The sequence below is a fragment of the Pomacea canaliculata genome, linkage group LG6, assembly GCF_003073045.1.
Source record: "Pomacea canaliculata isolate SZHN2017 linkage group LG6, ASM307304v1, whole genome shotgun sequence".
Classification (NCBI taxonomy): domain Eukaryota; kingdom Metazoa; phylum Mollusca; class Gastropoda; order Architaenioglossa; family Ampullariidae; genus Pomacea; species Pomacea canaliculata.
In genome coordinates this window covers 15,565,685-15,577,855 of record NC_037595.1, presented here as the reverse complement: position 1 = coordinate 15,577,855, position 12,171 = coordinate 15,565,685, and the positions used below count along the sequence as shown (strand labels likewise).

The window sequence follows — 12,171 nt, the reverse complement described above, 5'->3', positions numbered from 1 at the left end:
TCTTTCTCCGGCTCCAGCTGGAATGCTCTCCATTAGTCTCCATGCAGGGGGAATGATACATGCTTTGTGGTCTGGATTTACAATCTTTCTGAAAGACGTTCTGTAACTGGTCTAGCAGTCTGGTGGCACAATGGTTAGTGCCTGTCACCAATACAGTGAGGATTCCCTGTCCCAGGTTCAGATCTTGTCTCGGGCATGCTGTTCTTTCTTTGCATGTGGCATCTGTTTACAGGGCTGACTGCTTTGCTATAATGTAGCCATAGCTGCTAGCTCAGCGTAAAACACCAATTCCCACCTGTAACTGGTCTACACTGACGGATCCCTTCTCCATCGTGCTCCTGTCTCTGCACTTTTTCATGTTCCTGACAATGTTAACTGTGCATATGTCTGTTCTGTTTGAGTGTGATGACCATCTCTGTCATATGGCCTCATTCCTTACTGCCCCATCTCTTGTAAAGTGCATCTTGCTAGAAGATTGCATTCATGGCCATGCTTCAGCAGTGGAATATGAAACAAATCTGTAACAGAGCCTTGAAACATTAAGAACTTTTAAAAGCCAAAGTCTGGCTTCATAAAGTCAACTAGACCTCAGTGAGTGTTTAACACGTGCTCTAAGTGTAAGCTGTTTTTTAATATGGAGTCCACTTCTAAAAAAGATGACTTTGTATAATGATGAACAAAAGTTTGTATTGACAAAAAAAAAAAAAAAAAAATTTAAATATCAGCATTCTGCTGCTTTGAAGCCTTTTGATTTTATCAAAAAAATCAGTGCACTTTTTTAAGAGGCTGTAGACTGACTACATGTGTTCATATTGTAGATAGGAGACCCAGTGCTAATGTGAGTCAGAGAGCCTGATGGGTTGTGACAAGGAGACAGGAGGGTAGGGTGTACTGATGTGGGTTACACAAAACTTTTTTTAAAATACCAGATTCAATGGACAAGTATAGGTAAAAACAATGTGGAAAATGTGTTAACATACGTACATTGCAGATACACGCACACAATACCATATGCTGTGTAATACCTATTTTATTATGTAAGCAATGCATAAATATCAATATTGAAGTAAAATAATAAGAGAAGCAGCAATGAAGTGCCAAATAAATGTTAACAAAAGCATCAGTCAAAGGCTTGAACTGTAACCACATCCAATAACATAATATAAATTACACCAAGAAGATAGAAGTAACAACTGTACAAACCATAATGCCTGTAGAAGTCAGATAACTACAATACCTTATAAAGCATGATAACTATTTGAGTAAGATCAACATGACCTTATGTTACTGCTGGTTTGACCTTTTAGTGTGAATGAATGCCTGTATCACTCTTCTGCTTGAACATGACTGGTTAGCCCTAGTTTATGCTTATCCTGATTGATTGGCAGTCAATTTGCCCAGTGGCATCATTGGCTAAAGCAATCATGAATATAGAAGTTAACATAAGGAAACATACCAAAAAGTATGTTAACTGCTGAGAAGCACAACAACCTACAAAAAGAGATTAAAAAAAGCGAAACAAAGAAAATACAGTCTCAGAGGAATTGAAGTAAAGTGGCATCAGTGCCAGTCCACTCTAAAAAAGACTCACTGCTACAGCAAACTGGAATGGGCAAGTAATAGTGAAATAGGTGAGTGCCAACAGTAAACTAGAACAGTGGCATCATCAAACTGGAAAGGAAAATCAGGAGAGCACCATCTGTAAAACAAGGACAGTGCCTTCATCAAACTGGAAAGGATAACTAAGAGAGCACCACCTTCAGCAATGAACTCTGGTAGTGGTGAGAAAGGCAGAAAATTTCTGAGGCTGATTACTATCCTGTTGATTGGTTGTGATATATAATGTGACAATGTTTTCACAAATGGTGAATATAAGTGCCACATGAATGACTCATCTTTAGTGCAAGAAAACCAGACCGCACAAGGACACACAGACTCTAACCACTCTTATTTTCTTTCTATTCTGTAGATGACTGGTGCAAGAAAACAGGACCACTTAGTGGGATCAGACTCTAATCAAAAACACTTTCTCTCATACTGTAAGAAATCAGACTGCTTGAGGCCACTGAACCCTCACCATACACTGCTCGTTTTCTCTGTATACCATCTGATACTGCTGATCACTGAAAGAAGTACAAGAATGATGAAAACACAATCATCTGCTGATGTTACGGTCCACTCTCAACAAAATGCTGTGATGACACAATCTACTCAATCTTCAGAACCATAAAAAAGTGATCTGCAATCCTAAGACTGCTTCACTTAGGCATCTCTGCGAAGTGAAAAGTCAGTCCAAGTTAATATCTGATAGAACTTTTCTGTATCAAGCAAAATCAACTGTTATTCAGATAAATTACCATTGGTCAAATCTTGTTAGAAAAATGGTATTGACATAAAAATTTACTTGCCTCTGTGCAAAACATACTTCTAGGGAAACTGTTTTTATATCAACATAAAACAAACCACCTAGACTGGGCTGATAAACATGTTCACAGTGATAAAATGATAGTATTTAGACATGTTGCAGTGCACCTTATGTCATCCATATTATATCACTCACAGAGCACATTGTGTCATTCTCATGTAGTGCACATTATTTATTGTGTACATGAGACTGATCAGGTTAACACTTGGTTAAGCAATCAGCGAAGTTATGGAGAGAAAGCACGAACACGACCCTTGATACGCTGTCGACAAACTGGACAGGTGGTGAGTGCAGGGGAGCACTCGGCGCAGCAGACCAGGTGACCACACGGCAGGAAAACAATGCAGACATCTCGATCCAAACAAATCTTACAAATATGCTGTTGGCGTATCTCACTATTTTCTCTCCCAAGTTCCTCTAGGTACTCTGTGAAATAGCAAACCAGTAAGGCTAGAATAGTTTCAACAGAAACTCAGCAAATACGGAACACGGCTTTAAGCAGTCTATGGCTGTGTAGTCCATCAGTGAAGGTATAATGTACTGTTTTCAAAAGTATGGAACACCATTACTATGTGCCAGCATTATACTTGTTTAATCCATGCTAAACAAACCACATACTTCCATCAGTAATTTCATCACACTACTCCAAGAATATTATCATTCATCAACACTATCATCGATACCACCTTCATCATTGATACCAGCCACCAAACTCCCATCTATGTCACTGAACTATACTCTAGTGCAGTGGTTCTCAAAGTGTGGTCCGCGGGCATAAGTCAGGTGGTCCGCGGCTGACAGTCGTCATGTCAGCAAAGTGATGTTTAAAGTGATGCATTCCTCGCATTAACATTTTAATTACAAAGAACGAGGTATACGTAGTTTTATGTCATCTAATTACTATGCTACTTTTACAAAAAGACATTTAGTTTTGAATTGCAATGAAACAAATGTGGCAATTTAAATTTGAAATTCATAGTACAGACTGATTTTTAGGCCTTGGTGGTCTGCCATAGTTTTTATTTAAGTAAAGTGGTCCGCGGTCCGAAAAACTTTGAGAACCACTGCTCTAGTGGTCGCTACAACTGACCATTCTTTTTATGGCTCAAATTCCCTTTCTTGGAGAAAAGCAAGCATGCATGTGTACACAAACACACGGTCTATTTACATATGGATAAAGAAATGGAGAAACTGTACAAAGGAACTGATTATGTGATGCTTTCTTGTGAGTTATGAATATTGTTAGTGTTGTGTCGATCTAATAAAAGACAATAGACATTGTTGTTTCCAGAGCATACCAGCGTACCATACCAGCCAATTAAAGCTCCATTCTTAATCTCCTCCAGTGATCCTGAACACCCCCTCCCCATTTCCTGTTCCACTTTACATAACACATCTCTAACACCATTAAACTTTTCCATTCCACCTTGTCTGACCTATATTTTCAAGCTGCATCACAGGCAGTATGATCAGGGTTACTGGAATGTCTTGTTTCAGAGTTTAGTAGGAAGGGATAGGGGATTGATCCATGCACATGCATAGACTTGCACACTTACACATATGAATGCTTATTTGCATAAACTAGAAACAGACTTGCACGCATACACATATGCATGCTTGTTTGAACACGCACACATTCCATGTTAGGATGATAAGTAGCATAGGATGGAATTTTCTAGAGAATTCTATGATAGGGCAAGTAGTGTAGGCTTGTAGTTTCTAAAGAATTCCATGTTAGGATGATAAGTAGTGAAGGTTAATAGTTTCTAGAGAATGATTGTTAAAATTGTTTTCCTGTCAATCACCAAATCTGTGTTTCTGCTACTTGACTTCCTCACTCTTTTTCATTCTTTTTGTTTACCTTTGATTTATGTTTGTCCTTAATGAGGTATGAGCAATGGTTGTTTTGGTTACAGAAAATTCACATGCAAGCCTGCTCAATTTAGTTGTTCACAGCGTTCAGAGGTGTTCCCTTTTTTCTTTCCCAGGTCTGTCCTAAGAATTTTTTTTCTTGAGACTCAATGTTTTACCAGTATCATCTCACTGCTTCTTACCTATTTCAACATCAGATTCTCCTTCATCAACTCCTCCAGCTGCCTGCAGCCCCTCCCTCTGCAGAAGGTCTATCAGATGAGAAGCTGTAAGAGCTAACCCTGCCCAACACAATGGTCAAAATGTTAACACATATGTTTTGGCATATTAATGAAGAAGACACTAACAATGAAGAGATTTATCACTTATTGTATGATCTACCAGAACTGTATTGCTCCTTTTGGCTGGTGTTATAAATCAGTGCTTCCTAATCCATTTCAAATTACACAGTGCTTTATGCCATTCATACAAAACCATATTTAATTATAGGAAAATAAACCATGATAAATACTTATATGTTATTCTTGGAAATTTAACTCTACAACACTAGTTAATAACTTAAAATACAGAAAATATAATCCATTCCACAAAATAAAAAGTCTTGTAAAAGTCATAAAATGAAGTGTCATAATATAATGGTTAAGACTATTTTTGACTGGCAAAAAGCCAAACTGTCAAACTTCCAAAGTGACATTCATTCAGTCCCATTGCATTGGTAAACAAGTCTGAACTTAGCAAGTTAATGCGAGTTTTAATATCCTGAGTGTTCACCCCAAAAGCACTGATTTCTTAAGACTTTTACAGACTGCTTTGCCAAAGTGGGTCAAACTTTCAATGACTTTTGCCTAATCAAGAAGAGCACTTAGTGTGTTTAACTTTAGAATTGAAGGTTGCTGGCTGAAACTTCACTCAGGTCTGTGATAGGTAAACTGCCTCTCCCAAACCAGCAGCTGGTTACCTTATTTATCAGGAAATATAAAAGGTGGCAGGAGGAGACAGGTTAGGCTCTGCCCTCCACATGCTGTCTACACAGATCACTCCCCAAACAACCCAAAGGTTATGAGAATCTTTGCCTTTTATTGCTGCTTAATCCTTTTACTCCCAAATCTATCAACAGGTCTTTAAAATGTTTTTGACAATACTTTTAATGTGGAAAGTACAGTACAGTGAAAGTACACTGAATACTCTGATCGGTAAATGCCTATCTGGTTTCATATAGCAAAAAAAAAAAAGAAACCAAAAAAACACAATGGTGCATAGATACTTTACAATATATTTGTAAAAAATATATTTGAAAAAAAAAATTTGTCAATGAATTTGATATTTTTGATAGGCAAAATGTGTATTGACAATAAAATATGACAAAGTGACATTTTCAAAACTGCAAAAATGTTGTCTCACCCTGTTGTCTAAGTTGTTGCACAGCCATGTCGACCTGTGCAGCTGCATAGCCAAGTTCGGTGACACTTTTGATGGCTGGATCCACAAGTGTTTCTGAAAAATAAGGCGATCAATTTAGAAACACCTGATCTGGTTCTGAAAATTAAAGATATAATTAAACAAATAAAAGCAGAAATATAAAATGGAAAGTTAATTTTTGTCCAAAGTTTTTACTTAATGGTAACAGAGAGCACAAATGCAGAACAGAATATTTTTCTAAATTTTCAATCATTATTTTCACACTTGATATCTTTACTTTTATCTTGAAGCCAAGCATAATATAAATATAAATTATTAGTCATGTACTTGAGACAGCCTCTTTCATCTTTGACTATAATTTGTCATCAAAGAATGATGTCATTGTCTGATTGTCATAGCATGATCAGACTGTCACTGAAATGACAAGCTGTTATGTCACTATTGGACAGTGAAATGATACAGTATGCCTTTAACACTCAACAGATTGTTACAAAATTGTACTGTGCTCTAAGATTGGTATTTTGAATTGTGCCTACAGATATTTTTTTGCCTGATAATTTTAATAATAAGAATGATGTATAGATGATTTACCAGATATATCACCTGCACATATCAATAATAATTACACCAAGAATAGCAATGCTTTCTAATGCTGTAATACATTAAGGATAGTTTCTGTATTTTTTGTATATCTTGTTTTTCTCTGTTTTCAAAAAACAAACAGCAAATAATACTATATATATCAAACATGTTTTATAGTAAAATAAGATATATATACTTACAATCCCCTTTTGCCTATTTTACTAAAAGACACATACAAATTGAAGATACCCATATGTACAGTCACACTCTATTCTCATCACACCACCCAGTCTTTTTTATTTCAATAAAAATTAATTTACTTTTAGTGCCAGACCAACTGTTTGTGCTACACTGTAACATGGAAAATCGGCAGCTTTGTGAACAGGAAAAGTGCATGGCTTATATCATAAACTTGTATTACTGGACTGCTGGCAGACAATTTTTTTCAACTACTAAAACGAGGCAGGCTGTGTATAAAGCTTTTGGTTTATTCACGTTCATTGTTTAGGCTCGCCGAAACTAACAGCGAAGAACTTCGCAAGAGGCTAAGCATTGGTCTCTGAAGACAGACAGCAATCCACCTATACACGTTAATGGCTTATACCCTCAATGCAAAAAAAGTGAAAAAATCCCCAAAAAGCTCATGTGAGGTGTACAAGAGTTTGCCATACATTATTCACTAGAATGGTGGAGGTGCTGGAGGAATTACCATTTTTAATGTTGAGCAATCAACAAGTCAAAGCATCCATAGTAAACAGGTGTTGTACGCTGGGGAAAAACAACATGCCCCAAGAACGATACTCAATGGCTGTACTGAATAATAAATATGCACTGTACTGCAGTTTTCAATAACTAAAGGATTTAGGTTCAACAGCTTCACAATGCAACAGGAAGTTTTTCCTTTTTTAGCACATTCTGCCACCATTTACAACAAAAAAAATAAAGAGACTTTCAAGAATGTGAGTGATGCTGATTTTCTGGAGAATACTGCTTTAAGAGCATAAGCAACTTTTCACATACCTTGCAGGCGTTCACCATGTGCTCGCCGGTTGTTCATTTCACTCTTCACGTCTTCCATGGTGATCTAATAGCACAACATAAAAAAAAAAACCCAACTAATTGCTGATCTCAACCCTTTCTGCCATTCTTATCATTATACAAAGTACTGCACATGGCAGGACCTTAAACTCATTCTCTAACTCTTCTGTATGTAGTCTAAGCTCCATGGCTGCACATATGTAGCCTAACTTTTGTGACTGCACCTTACATAAGTAGTCCATATATGCACTACGGACAAATATATTTTTACACCACTATTAGTGACTAACCCTTCACAGACAAGAGAGTGGCTGTATGGGAGCCCACATCGATGTCGAGTTATTTATTGAAAGAAAGAGCATGCGTCAGTAACTCGGTGTTTGTGGTGTAGTTGTTTGAGTGTTCCTGACATAAAGTGACAGGAAACAATAAGAGCCACACACAGAAAACTGGCAATGATAATGGAATTTTTGGTTTGTTTACCCCCCACACTCGACCCCCTTCAATACTGAACAAAACCACCAACTCCAGCTGATTTTGATTTGTAATTTTATCTTCTTATCTGGCCATTTCAGTGAGAGCTAGACTTCATGCCTTCCCAGCACCCCATTCTATTTTAAGCAAAAACCCACAGCAAATTGACAACTGAGTTTAAATTATAATGTTATATTTCTGTCAGGCATATCAATGACAGCTGGACTTTCCCTGCCCATCCAGCACCTTTACTAACTTCAACAAAGTAAACCTTTTCTTTATTAACTCTTTCCAAAATGAAGACAGTGTAGCATGTCAAAAACATTAAAGCAAATAAATAATCATTATTTTGATTCTTACATGCTACTTTTTACAAGTGGTTTAACAACTGTATGACACCAATAAAGATTTTTCATCTTTATGAACAATCCTAAAACAACCTTACATGCTGCTATGTGTGGTATAGAAAGTGCACAAAACATTAATGAAGCATCCTCATCATCTTTATCAGCAACCTTACATACTCCTGTGTGTGGTTTACATCATTAATGAATCACCATCATCTTCTTTATAAGCAATCTTACATGCTGCTGTGTGTGGCTTAGAAACTGCACAACATCAATGAAGTCCTGCCCCTGACACTGACGAATGTAGGCACAGCGTGGAAACCACCGTACATGTTCGATCCAAGGATTGTCACTGGCTTCCCAATTCTTGAGACCTCCACCACAGAAGAAGCATCGTCCACAGTCTCCATATCCTGTAATCATCCATGTTGAATCTTTTTTTTAAAAAAAGTTCAAGGTAGTCTTATGCCCTAAGAGTTGTAGGGAAGCTAGGTGTTAGAGGGTCTGAACTGTGGGTACATCTCAAATACTCAAACTTTGGCCTTGAACAATGCACTGCCATGATTTGATAAACATGTTTGACAGAGACATTTAGGTCACAGCAGACTATGGCAGCAAAGAAAGGCTTTTTACTTAGGAATATCGAAGTGTTAGCACTGTGCTGATAAATGACAAGTCAGTTCACTAACAGCCACAAGTAAACAGTAGTCATTTATGAGCACATAGATGCTGTCGAAAACTCTAGTCAAAAGACCCTAATAACTTACCTCCATAAAAGAAGCCAGCCTGAGCCAGATTAGCTGGGGTCTGGTTGTTCTGTGTGGCCAGTTCCTGAAAGAATTGATGCGTTCCTGGTACACTGCCATGTTTAGATGCTTTGGTGATTCTGTTAAAATCCCCAGCTGCTGGTAGGTCACAACCTGCTGTCCTTCACCTGTTCGAGGTCCCGACTCCGATGAACCACTTTCAGGCTGAGAGGTGCTATCATTAAGTGAATGGCTACAAGAAAGTGATGACGAATCAACTCTTGATGCATTTGTAGTAAGTTGGGCTGTTGAATTAGGATCTGTAACAAGGTTTGAAGCCAGTTGCTGAGAGGCTGAAGTGGGTGTTGGTTGACCTAGGGATGCTATCTGGAACTCTGGCTGGAGAGCAGGACTACCTGGGGCAATTACTGATACACTCTCTCCCCTCCCTTTAGATTCTGAGCCTTCAAGAGTCCCATCTACCACCAACTCTGTACCAGCTGCTCCCAGCAGACCAGGCTGAGAGGTTATGCTGTCAGTGCTGTTAGTACCTGCATCTTGTCCAAATGCAGCTACAGGTGGTGAAACTTGGGCACCACTTGCAGACATATTTAGTGTAGTACCTCCAAGCACTGGCTGCAAAATGCTGGTCACAGATTGCATCTGCAAGGGCCTAGATGCCATCTTCCCTTCAGTAAGTGACCACAACTGCCGCAGTTCTTTTTCTTGCTCTGCTGATGGAAGCATGATAGGAACATTTTCGCAATTAATGCCTGTAACGATGGAACATTGTGGTCGATGGTGATGAATCTGCAATGGGTTTTCCAAAAGCTTCCAATCACTTTTCTCGAAATTGCAAAAGAAACAGCGGATTATTTTATCCTGATTACAATAAAACCCAGCATTCGCCAGTCTAATGACAAAGAACTTGAAAGTTGCTGGCAGGTCAGAGAATGAGGCCAGACGTCTTAGCTCATGCTTGTAATCCTCTCTTGCACTGTTCTCATCCCTTACCTCTGGTAAGGAAATTGATTGCTGTGGGTGGACAATAGTGCTTGTATGATGGTGCACTGGAAACACAGTGGCAACATGCCAGGATGGTCTTAGGAAATGGGAGACATCGAGGTAATTGTCCAAACAATCAGACTCACCTGGTTCTTCATTATAACCGCTTACATATGGGCCTCTTTTTTTCCCATTCTCCATCAATTTCTGTTTATCTATTAATTTGCTTGCTTCTGTTAGCAACTTAGCTGCTGCTAATACATTATCTTTCTGTGACAGATTACCATCCTTTTTCACATTTGAAATCTCAGAATCTGTAAACATTATCCTTTTATGTTTTCTACAATATAAATGGTCCCCTATGGCTTCATTAGACCATATTTTATATTTTGAAGAAAGTGTACTATTTTTTATATCTACAGTATTGAACTCTACTTTATAACAGTTAAAAATTCTATCTTGATTCAAGAAAGAACCAATGACAATCTGCGAAAACAAATGCAAAGGCAAGATTGCAGACCTCATTACTCTTGTTGCTAACAAGCACATGGTAATAAAAAAACGGTATGAGAAAAGCATTAAGCCTCCTAAAGTTCTACATTCTTCTGACTTTCTCACACACTGGTGCCAGCCACTGCCACCACCATTTTCAACATCCCTATACACTCTGCTGTTGTTACCACTACTCTGTAGTGGTTGGCGAAAATGCAAGGAAAAGCTGTGGAGTAGCATCCAAGCTGTCTGGTCTAAACCTTCTGCTACAAGTCTGTGCTCAGCATCCAATATCAACTGTTGCAGTCTGTAAGATGTACCGTATTCATCTGCTCCAGTTGCAATAGTCTGTATTTCACCCCCTGCATTTCCACACATGCAGACCTTTAATGCATTTGCTCCCTGCATAGCAGGTCTTTATGTTAACCGAGTTCTCCTGGCTGCAATATAAAAGCAAAGTTTGACAAGTTTGCTCAATGAAGTCTGGTTGTAATTTGTTATTCAAGGATATGTCTCTCTGTCCTTCAATGTCTGGGGCTGACACAGCTTGCAGGATGTAGTCTGTACTGTCAGAGTTACTTCCCTTAATCCTTTCATCAACTGGATTGACACCATCCCGTAGATGAACATTTTCACCAAAATCATTCGTCTTATTCTGGTTGCTATTCATTGTCTTAGATGATGTGAGGCTGCTCTCTTGAATGTGAAATGTTAACGACTGCAGTCTGCTCTTTAAAAAAAACACACAAAGACATGCAAAAATCTGATTAGAAGATTGACAAAAAAAACTTTTGAACTGTTACTGAAACCTAGTCCCTTCCTGAAAACTAATAATAATGTTTATTTATATAACTTCATTTTGTAAGTCAAAGACTTTTAAAAGACTTCGAATTAACCTGCTTTTTATACACTTGCTTCTGAGTCAACACCAGTGTGGATGTATCCCTACTTCTGTTAATGGAATCTATAAAACAGCTGTCTAAATCTTTGACTTGACAATTTCACGAGACAGGAAAGAACTTTTAAAAAAGTGAGAATATAAACCTCGATCTGATAGCCAGAACTGAATTAGCTGCTGAATGTGTGTATATTTCGTTCGTTTTATTTGGCCTGACATTTGTGCGGGAAAGGTAGCAGACTTGTCTTAGGGAAGTTTCGCCTAGGGACCAGCAAAGCTGGCACTGGAGAGTTCAGCAGTTCCGTATGTTTGCCTAACCCCGAAATGACATGCTCCATCACTTTAGTTTTAAAAAAAGAATGGATACTGACCAACACTAATGATGCAGTTACTGTGTCTTGGTATCCAAAATGGCGCTCCCGTTAAACTGCTTGATCAAGTTAGGTACGCAATCGGGATTTACCGGTACACATAATACACAGTTCGCGCCTTAAAGACACGACCGTGCAAGAAAGGCTCGTCATAATTATTTACATGGATGATTTACTAGCTTTTAATTTCTAAAGTGTTAATATACGGGAGTGCCTCACACCGCAATGATGATTTTCACCTCCACCTCCAGAGATCGACAGCAGGCATCACAAGTCAGCGAGTAAACCGTTCATGGAAAGAAAACAGAGAAACAAAACATATAACCAGAACTTAACTACAGAGTGCATTTGAAGTAATTTATACAAGATAAGGCTAATAGTAAAATCTGAATCAGCAGTTCCTGACTGCACGGTCTACTATAGTTGTTGGCATTTACTGAATGTAGCGGCAGCTCGCTAATTGACAGGGATTTGCAGTTTACATAATACATATATAGTAAAC

At 38.3% G+C, this 12,171-nt stretch overlaps 1 protein-coding gene across 1 annotated transcript; it reads right to left on the bottom strand.

Annotated features, from left to right (window-relative positions):
• Positions 1-1,014: 1,014 nt before the first annotated feature.
• Positions 1,015-11,912, bottom strand: LOC112565929. Its single transcript, XM_025241828.1, is given in 8 exon segments — positions 1,015-2,851; positions 4,480-4,578; positions 5,699-5,791; positions 7,319-7,382; positions 8,395-8,570; positions 8,925-8,975; positions 8,978-11,125; positions 11,670-11,912. Coding segments are annotated over 7 exon segments (2,514 nt in total). The 5' UTR covers positions 10,809-11,125; positions 11,670-11,912; the 3' UTR covers positions 1,015-2,651.
• Positions 11,913-12,171: the final 259 nt, after the last annotated feature.